Source organism: Pungitius pungitius, chromosome 21 (assembly GCF_949316345.1).
Source record: "Pungitius pungitius chromosome 21, fPunPun2.1, whole genome shotgun sequence".
In the NCBI taxonomy this organism is placed as follows: domain Eukaryota; kingdom Metazoa; phylum Chordata; class Actinopteri; order Perciformes; family Gasterosteidae; genus Pungitius; species Pungitius pungitius.
This window is the reverse complement of record NC_084920.1, coordinates 2,667,077-2,677,567: the sequence shown is the minus strand read 5'-3', so window position 1 is coordinate 2,677,567 and position 10,491 is coordinate 2,667,077. Positions and strand designations below refer to the sequence as shown.

Here is a 10,491-nt window from a genome sequence, read left to right as displayed (position 1 = left end):
AAAGAAAATATGTTTCCTTCTGATTTAGCAAAGCACCTCCATAACGTTGTTGAACATGTCCCTAAAGCTTGGGCCTACAATACCCACAATGCAACTGTAATCAAACGCACTTTAATAATTAGATTTAGTGGAGCCACAAAAAGGCATCATCATTATTTATAATAATAAAGGATAATTTCTTTAAAACAATGCTCAGATTAACATGAAGGGAGTTGTAGTTTTGAGAGTGATGGACTACAAATTAAAACTCCCTATAGAGTCAATCAAGGAACACTAACCTGATTAAATATTATCAAATGGACAATTAGAAACCATCAGGGCTTTCCTGTGAGCTGCTGGAGTTCTTTTTGTCTCTGCAAATTCACCACACGATGCCACCAAACACTACGCACTGTACCTTTAAGAGGAGCCTGGAGACTCATCCACATCTTTATTTATTTCTATTAATCTTGTGCAAAAGGATGCAACACAACTGCTTATCAGGAACATGAGTGAATATTGAAGACAGTATGAACATTTAAAACAATTGACTCATCAGTAAATCTATTAGGATCAAAATATGTAAGAATAAGAAAACTGCACTCTGAATCAAACTACGAATTAAAATCAGTCAAACACCAGATAACAACATTGTCTATAAATGACTGAATCTAAAAGTAGTCTCAGAGGTTTTGCCCCACCATCAAAACCCAGTAAAAGAGATGTGTGGCGAGTGGAACTCTTTGGGTGTGGAGCGCCTTTTTCGCCCGCCCAACACCGATGACCCCGGCAACGCCACCCGGGGAATTTCACCCCGAGAATGGAATCGTACTACAATCCATTCACCAAACACAGAAAGCACACCGGTTCGATTTATGCCTGAAGCCAGAGACGTACGTAATATGGAAAGTAGGTACTGAGGCCTTACCGGTGGAGGGCCAGGGCCAGCGGGGTGTGGGGTCTCAGGGAAGGATCACCCCAATCACACGTGAACACACAAACACACACACACACTGCGGCGAGCAAAACGCAAATTAAACCAAACGGGGGAAAACACGGGAGGGAGACACCACCACCTGGGACACAGACACCACCACCTTCGGCACTCAGCAACTATGGAAGGAGGGCATCCAGTTATTGGGAGGGAAAGTAAATCAATAAACCAGAAAATAAATGAAAAACTACTTTAAGGCAAATCTAGGCAGCAAAAGGGGTCTTAATGGCTGCCCAGAGCCTACCAACCCAAAATGACAAAAATAGACAATATAATAAACAAAATTAGTCTTATCATCAGAACTTAAAAGAAATATAAACCAAAATCACTTCAAATCATAGTTTAACAAATAAAACCCATAAACATAAATCCCAAACTCCGTACACATAGTAGCAACCCCAAAAGAAGGCAAACTATCATTCGGGTCGCAGTCAAACGGCCCTGCCCGACACTTTGAGCGAGGGGGAGGGGGAGGGAGGGGGTCTGACCCCGTCAGGGAGTGTCGCACCCGTAACACCTGCCGCCCTCATACAGCTACACACAGCCTACAATAAAACGGCCGATTACTTGACAACTCACTCATTAAAAGACATGAGAGGAGAAAGGCTTGTCCGACCTATACCAGCGGCACCGCTCAACCCGATTCCGTTAAAGGAAAGCTCGGGTTTGTGACAGGAAAGACACTGCAAAAAGACAACACACTCTGTGATGGTCATCCCAACGCAACCAAGGCCTTTAAGTAAAAAAAACAAACAATTAAGCACACTACATTACCTGTTGCACAACCGTGAACGCGCCGCGAGCGCACCCAGAGCAGCAACAAAGAGCAACGGGGTCAAGATGGCAAACCCCCCGACTATATAGCATGCAGCAACTTCCTGATTGGTCCAAAGAGAATGAAGTGATTGAAACCACCTGCGACCAGTCAACCTGCTACAGATGCATCTCTATTTAAAAAGACAAATAAGACAAAGGGACACCAGATTGGGGCAGCAGGGACAAGGCTCCCACTGGTCACTCTGTCAAAGGGCCTCCTGTGCACCTTTTACTCCGAGCCGCTCCAACTGCCCCCCCCCCCCCCGTATTTCTATTCATTTTGTGCAAAAGGATGCAGCACAACTGCTTATCAGGAACATGAGTGAAGACAGTGTGAACATTTAAAACAATTGCCTCATCAATAAATCTATTGAGATGAAATATGCAACAAAATATAAGAAACAAACAAATTCTGAATAAAATAAAGATGTAAGATACGTTTAGAAGGGAGTAGGAAACACCTAAAAGGTGAGACATCTTTCTATCACTTACTAAACCTACATAATGAAATATATATAATGCTTCTCAGATACATTTCAACACGTATCCTAACTGCAAGATATTAAAAATGCTAAGTTATTGACTTAAAATCTTAAAAAGACTGCAACAAATGCAACAAAGTCTCTTTCCAAAGAGCATTTTTTTGATTGAACTTCTCATGATGTTACTGTAATTTTATCTTTCACCCTTAAGGTGCCTTTGCATGTTTTCAGGAGTAATTGTCAAGTCTTGTTTTGCACTGCAGATCATTTCATAACGTCGACTTTACTTTATTTTTACAGGTTTCTTTGATTTCCTTCTTTTCTTTTTTGTGGAAAATCTTTCCGTCCGGCTGGATTCTCCATTGAAGCTTGACCATGCCGTACTTCTGTTGGATCTATGGAGGCAAAAAGAAAGAACAGACCTTTAACCAAGTCATCTGGTCCTCATGTAGCTGTTATGATCACATGTTTAATGCAGCAGGGAGTTTAGACCAAAAACTCACTTGGTTCAAAATGGCTTCACTCACAGTCGGGTCATTCAGGTCTGAATTTGACTTCATTTCCACCTTCACAATGGTCTGTTTTCTTACTTCTTTTTCTAAACAAAAAATAAAAATTAATTTTGTATGTTTCGTCAAATAAATCATGTTGAGGATGATATTAAGAGGAAAAGCGATGCTGCACTGGACTGAATCAGACTGCAACAGACATTGGACGCTCACCGGTGTGACAGATGAAAGGATAGCGGTCACCACAAGCTCTGTCAATCCATGTCTTTTCGATCCAAAGCAATGCACATGAGCCATTGCCATATGGATCAGTGATGGCCCAGGATCGGAAAGAACTGTCGCTCTGGTCCGACCATTGCCACTCATCTCTGAACAAACCCACCCAGAAAGCCTTGCTTTCATTAAACATGCTCCGTAACATCTGGTTTTCCGCCTGGTTCCTGACGACGGCCAAGTCAGTACCTCTCTGCAGGCAGTGCTGCCGGGCTTCCCACCAGGACACCTCTGTAGAAACAACTAACAAACCAAGGCCCTTACCTGTAGAGGTGCAAAAAGTGTAACAGAGAGGTTAAAAGGTTTGAAGAGAGAGACTCAAGCAGCTCAAAGATGAGATTAATGCTTCATTCTAGTGGTTTTCAAATGATGACTTGTGTAACTTTTCTTAGTGTATAATCTCCTTTATAATGACCTTCAGACAGAGCTAGACTAACTGAGCGACATCACTAAAGCTTTTCAAATTAAAACCACATTTTACCTTCCTTACAGATAAACCCCAGTGTTGTGTTACAGGAGGCTGCGAGCCATTTCCCACCAACCGCCACGCTGCCACAGGAACCCGAGCCTGGTGCAGCGGCCCAGTTAGTGTACACAGCAATGTTCTCAGGCTCTCCTACGGACCACTTCCAGGAGAACCCCGTGCCCATTCTAAGTCCAATCCAGGTCTCTTCAGTCCAGCCGATGGCGTTGGTCATGTTCCTAAGTATGTCCAGGTCGTCCATGTTGCCGATGGTGGCGAGATCACCGTGGTTCTGTCTGCAGTAAGCCTGGGCCTCGTCCCACGTCTTACGCTCGTTTATCAGGTGATACTCTCGGGAGAAGAGTGAACACAGAGTGACGCAACCTGCAGACCAACACCCCACCAGACAGTAAATAAAGCAGTTATGACATTGTGTATTTTACTTTTAGCATTTTAAACAAAGACACTTACTTGAAGCGAGCAGTAGAATCACCAGGCGGAGCATAGTTTCTTCTATGAAAGGGTTAAAGGGTAAAAACGTTAATGTCTAAGATAAGATATTCCTTTATTAGTCCTATAATGGGTAAATTCACAGGATCGCAGCAAAGTGGACAGTACACACAAGATACATGGTAGAAAAACAACAAGAAGAATATATATTAAAAATAAGACAAAAAAAAGAAGAAATAAATGCAAAAACCCACAGTAACTGAATATACTTGTAACTAAGAAAATAAATGTTTATGTACACACAGGGTCTCACTGTGATTATTGCACATTACACAAATGCTTGTTAGCTGGATGAAATAAAAACGCTACATGAAGCCCAAATGTCCCAACTAGTGTTCTTACCTGGTGTGCAGGTGTTTCTTTGGAGGAGATGAAGTGCACTTCTGCAGGACGTCTCATTGTCTCTTATGTGCTGTAGGTTTTACCAAAGAACTTTTCCTATTTGTCTATATGGAAATGTTTGCTGTTTGCTTTTGCCTACATCATGGGAATATTTCAATGTCATAAAATAATGTTTAATTATTAACGAGTAAACACGTAGTTAGAGCCTGCTGACGTAATATTGCTCGCACGACCTGCTGTTTTCCTTCCATGTCCCCATGTGGACACACAGATGAATAGCGTCACACTGTGAAGTGTCAGCACAAGGTTTATTCAAAGGTAAAGATCGATTAATTGTGAAAAGGAAGAAGAACCCCGGGGACGCATCTCAAAAACACAGAACTGGCTTGTCTCTGTCTATTTCCTGCCACCTGTCTTTGTGTGTCCTGTTTCAGCTGTGAGGTCATCAACCAACCCGTCGCTCATCGTCCTGCCCGTCAGACTCCAGCAGATGCTCACAATAATCCACATCTAGGCCCAGTGGCGGCTGGTGGATTGTTTTCGGTAGGGCCAGTTTCAGTAATCATTCGAGTATGATTCAATGCAAAAAAAGTATCAAACACACATTATTACTTTGCAGTTAAAGATTTTAATTCATATCAAAACTATTATAAATATCATGTAATAAATATATTAGATAAAATATGCAACAAAATATAAGAAAACAAACAAATTCTGAATAAAATAAAGATGTAAGATACGTTTAGAAGGGAGTAGGAAACACCTAAAAGGTGAGACATCTTTCTATCACTTACTAAACCTACATAATGAAATATATATAATGCTTCTCAGATACATTTCAACACGTATCCTAACTGCAGGGTATTAAAAATGCTACGTTATTGACTTAAAAACTTAAAAAGACTTGAAAAAATGTATTTGTCAAATGCAACAAAGTCTCTTTCCAAAGAGCATTTAAAAAAAAAAAAAACATAATTTTTTTTTTTACTTCTCATGATGTTACTGTAATTTTATCTTTCACCCTTAAGGTGCCTTTGCATGTTTTCAGGAGTAATTGTCAAGTCTTGTTTTGCACTGCAGATCATTTCATAACGTCGACTTTACTTTATTTTTACAGGTTTCTTTGATTTCCTTCTTTTCTTTTTTGTGGAAAATCTTTCCGTCCGGCTGGATTCTCCATTGAAGCTTGACCATGCCGTACTTCTGTTGGATCTATGGAGGCAAAAAGAAAGAACAGACCTTTAACCAAGTCATCTGGTCCTCATGTAGCTGTTATGATCACATGTTTAATGCAGCAGGGAGTTTAGACCAAAAACTCACTTGGTTCAGAATGGCTTCACTCACAGTCGGGTCATTCAGGTCTGAATTTGACTTCATTTCCACCTTCACAATGGTCTGTTTTCTTACTTCTTTTTCTAAACAAAAAATAAAAATGACTTTTGTTTGTTTTGTCAAATAAATCATGTTGAGGATGATATTAAGAGGAAAAGCGATGCTGCACTGGACTGAATCAGACTGCAACAGACATTGGACGCTCACCGGTGTGACAGATGAAAGGATAGCGGTTACCACAAGCTCTGTCAAACCATGTGTTGGGCATGTTAAGCAATGCACATGATCCATCGCTGTTTGGCTGAGCGATCTCCCAGGATCGGAAAGAACTGTCGCTCTGGTCCGACCATTGCCACTCATCTCTGAACAAACCCACCCAGAAAGCTTTGCTTTCATTAAACATGCTCCGTAACATCTGGTTTTCCGCCTGGTTCCTGACGACGGCCAAGTCAGTACCTCTCTGCAGGCAGTGCTGCCGGGCTTCCCACCAGGACACCTCTGTAGAAACAACTAACAAAGCGAGGCCCTTACCTGTAGAGGTGCAAAAGTGTAACAGAGAGGTTAAAAGGTTTGAAGAGAGAGACTCAAGCAGCTCAAAGATGAGATTAATGCTTCATTCTAGTGGTTTTTAAATAACGACTTGTGTTACTTTTCTTAGTGTATAATCTCCTTTATAATGACCTTCAGACAGAGCTAGACTAACTGAGTGACATCACTAAAGCTTTTCAAATTAAAACCACATTTACCTTCCTTACAGATAAACCCCAGTGTTGATCCACAGGAGGCTGCGAGCCATTTCCCACCAACCGCCACGCTGCCACAGGAACCCGAGCCTGGTGCAGCGGCCCAGTTAGTGTACACAGCAATGTTCTCAGGCTCTCCTACGGACCACTTCCAGGAGAACCCCGTGCCCATTCTAAGTCCAATCCAGGTGTCCTTAGTCCAGCCGATGGCGTTGGTCATGTTCCTAAGTATGTCCAGGTCGTCCCTGTTGCCGATGGTGGCGAGATCACTGTGGTTCTGTCTGCAGTAAGCTCGGGCCCCGTCCCATGTCTTATGCTCGTTTATCAGGTGATACTCTCGGGAGAAGAGTGAACACAGAGTGACGCAACCTGCAGACCAACACCCCACCAGACAGTAAATAAAGCAGTTATGACATTGTGTATTTTACTTTTAGCATTTTAACCAAAGACACTTACTTGAAGCGAGCAGTAGAATCACCAGGCGGAGCATAGTTTCTTCTATGAAAGTACACACAAGATACATGGTAAAAAAAACAACAAGAAGAATATATATTAATAATAAGACAAAAAAAGAAGAAATAAATGCAAAAACCCACAGTAACTGAATATACTTGTAACTAAGAAAGTAAATGTTTATGTACACACAGGGTCTCACTGTGGTTATTGCACATTACACAAATGCTTGTTAGCTGGATGAAATAAAAACGCTACATGAAGCCCAAATGTCCCAACTAGTGTTCTTACCTGGTGTGCAGGTGTTTCTTTGGAGGAGATGAAGTGCACTTCTGCAGGACGTCTCATTGCCTCTTATGTGCTGTAGGTTTTACCAAAGAACTTTTCCTATTTGTCTATATGGAAATGTTTGCTGCTTGCTTTTGCCTACATCAGGTGGTATTTGACTATCACGAAAATGTTGCATTTTTAACATGTAAACACGTAGTTAGAGCCTGCTGACGTATCATCGCCTGCACAACCTTTTCCTGTTTCCTTCGAATGTCCCCATATGGACACACAGATGAATAGCGTCACACTCCCAAGTGGCAGCAAAAGGTTTGTTCAAAGATAAAGATTTATTAATCATGAAAAGGAAGAAGAACCCCGGGACGGGATCTCAATGTGTCCCAACACAGAACTGGCTTGTCTCTGTCTATTTCCTGCCACCTGTCTTTGTGTGTCCTGTTTCAGCTGTGAGGTCATCAACCAACCCGTCGCTCATCGTCCTGCCCGTCAGACTCCAGCAGATGCTCACAATAATCCACATCTAGTCCCCTGTCACTCTTTTCTAAATCTTGCTTCTCACACACACACACACACATTTCATCAGCGTTGACGTCTCCTCTCCGTGACCCCAGAAGACCCCTTATATAAAGCAGTGTGTGCTCTCTAGCTGTGACTCCCCTTGTTTCCATCATCTGATCTTCAGGTAGGCCGTGTGCTTCTCCTCCTCCTCCTCCTCCTCCTTATCTGCTCCTGTAATCGATATACAAATAGTAATAAACAAATGAGCACTGCGCTGAAATTCGCTACATAGTATCATTTATGGATCGGGAGGATTTTAAAATGACGCTGTTTAATGATTTAAGGGCTGTGAAATGCTTTGCTCAAAATACTGTTTAAAGCTGCAGTAATCAATGTTTTTTTATGTTCATTTGAAGAGGATTCACAGAAATGAACCATGGCTGAAGCTACAGCTCCTCGTAGATCGACAGAGACTTACGTACAGAAACGACTCCAGCCGCTTACAGGAAGACCTGCAGCACATGTGACCAAGAGGTGGGTTTCTCAGTGAGGTGGTGTGTGTGTGCGCCACAGTAGCTAACCACTCAAAATGAATTTACAAGACGTTTTATTGCACTCTGAATCACAAACTACGAATTAAAAACAGTCAAACTCCAGAAAAACAACAATGTCCATAAATGACTGAATCTAAAAGTAGTCTCAGAGGTTCTGCCCCACCATCAAAACCCAGTAAAAGAGATGCATCTCTATTTAAAAAGACAAAGAGACACCAGATTGGGGCAGCAGGGACAAGGCTCCCACTGGTCCAAACTCTGTCAAAGGGCCTCCTGTGCACCTGTTACTCCGAGCTGCTCCAACTGCCCCCCCCCCCCCGTATTTTTATTCATTTTGTGCAAAAGGATGCAGCACAACTGCTTATCAGCAACATGAGTGAATAGTGAAGACAGTGTGAACATTTAAAACAATTGCCTCATCATTAAATCTATTGAGATAAAATATGCAACAAAATACAAGAAGACAAACAAATTCTGAATAAAATAAAGATGTAAGATACGTTTAGAAGGGAGTAGGCAAGCAAACACCTAAAAGGTGAGACATCTTTCTATCACTTACTAAACCTACATAATGAAACATATATAATGACTCTCACATACATATCAACACGTATCCTAAATGCAGGGTATTAAAAATGCTAAGTTATTGACTTTTATAAAAAAAAATGTTTTTGTCAATTGCAACAAAATCTCTTTCCAAAGAGCATTTTTTAAAATGTGAATAATGTTTACTGTCTTTAAAAAATAAACATCTATTTTTGGTTGAACTTCTCATGATGTTACTGTAATTTTATCTTTCACCCTTAAGGTGCCTTTGCATGTTTTCAGGAGTAATTGTCAAGTCTTGTTTTGCACTGCAGATCATTTCATAACGTCGACTTTACTTTATTTTTACAGGTTTCTTTGATTTCCTTCTTTTCTTTTTTGTGGAAAATCTTTCCGTCCGGCTGGATTCTCCATTGAAGCTTGACCATGCCGTACTTCTGTTGGATCTATGGAGGCAAAAAGAAAGAACAGACCTTTAACCAAGTCATCTGGTCCTCATGTAGCTGTTATGATCACATGTTTAATGCAGCAGGGAGTTTAGACCAAAAACTCACTTGGTTCAAAATGGCTTCACTCACAGTCGGGTCATTCAGGTCTGAATTTGACTTCATTTCCACCTTCACAATGGTCTGTTTTCTTACTTCTTTTTCTAAACAAAAAATAAAAATTAATTTTGTATGTTTCGTCAAATAAATCATGTTGAGGATGATATTAAGAGGAAAAGCGATGCTGCACTGGACTGAATCAGACTGCAACAGACATTGGACGCTCACCGGTGTGACAGATGAAAGGATGGCGGTCACCACAAGCTCTGTCACCCCATGTCTTGTCCTTGTAAAGCAATGCACATGGGCCATCGCCATTTGGCTGAGTTATGTACCAGGATCGGAAAGAACTGTCGCTCTGGTCCGACCATTGCCACTCATCTCTGAACAAACCCACCCAGAAAGCCTTGCTTTCATTAAACATGCTCCGTAACATCTGGTTTTCCGCCTGGTTCCTGACGACGGCCAAGTCAGTACCTCTCTGCAGGCAGTGCTGCCGGGCTTCCCACCAGGACACCTCTGTAGAAACAACTAACAAACCAAGGCCCTTACCTGTAGAGGTGCAAAAAGTGTAACAGAGAGGTTAAAAGGTTTGAAGAGAGAGACTCAAGCAGCTCAAAGATGAGATTAATGCTTCATTCTAGTGGTTTTCAAATGATGACTTGTGTAACTTTTCTTAGTGTATAATCTCCTTTATAATGACCTTCAGACAGAGCTAGACTAACTGAGCGACATCACTAAAGCTTTTCAAATTAAAACCACATTTTACCTTCCTTACAGATAAACCCCAGTGTTGTGTTACAGGAGGCTGCGAGCCATTTCCCACCAACCGCCACGCTGCCACAGGAACCCGAGCCTGGTGCAGCGGCCCAGTTAGTGTACACAGCAATGTTCTCAGGCTCTCCTACGGACCACTTCCAGGAGAACCCCGTGCCCATTCTAAGTCCAATCCAGGTCTCTTCAGTCCAGCCGATGGCGTTGGTCATGTTCCTAAGTATGTCCAGGTCGTCCATGTTGCCGATGGTGGCGAGATCACCGTGGTTCTGTCTGCAGTAAGCCTGGGCCTCGTCCCACGTCTTACGCTCGTTTATCAGGTGATACTCTCGGGAGAAGAGTGAACACAGAGTGACGCAACCTGCAGACCAACACCCCACCAGACAGTAA

The 10,491-nt window shown here is 42.0% G+C and overlaps 1 protein-coding gene and 1 long non-coding RNA gene across 3 annotated transcripts; both read right to left on the bottom strand.

Annotated features, from left to right (window-relative positions):
- Positions 1-40: 40 nt before the first annotated feature.
- On the bottom strand, positions 41-7,752 carry LOC119212670 (lymphocyte antigen 75-like). Its single transcript, XM_062560223.1, has 8 exons — positions 6,900-7,752; positions 6,447-6,812; positions 5,689-6,231; positions 3,988-5,580; positions 3,535-3,900; positions 2,994-3,350; positions 2,775-2,869; positions 41-2,666 (listed from the first exon to the last, which is right to left on the bottom strand). The coding sequence occupies exons 4-8, from the start codon at positions 4,019-4,021 to the stop codon at positions 2,541-2,543; spliced, it is 978 nt and encodes a 325-aa protein (XP_062416207.1). The 5' UTR covers positions 4,022-5,580; positions 5,689-6,231; positions 6,447-6,812; positions 6,900-7,752; the 3' UTR covers positions 41-2,540.
- A 520-nt stretch (positions 7,753-8,272) lies between these two features.
- Positions 8,273-9,984, bottom strand: LOC134107877 (uncharacterized). Of its 2 annotated transcripts, none has more exons than XR_009942849.1 (3): positions 9,556-9,984; positions 9,337-9,431; positions 8,273-9,228 (listed from the first exon to the last, which is right to left on the bottom strand). It is a non-coding gene; the product is annotated as an uncharacterized LOC134107877 (long non-coding RNA). The 2 variants fall into 2 exon arrangements; XR_009942850.1 differs by having other exon boundaries at positions 9,725-9,983.
- Between the last annotated feature and the right edge of the window lie 507 nt (positions 9,985-10,491).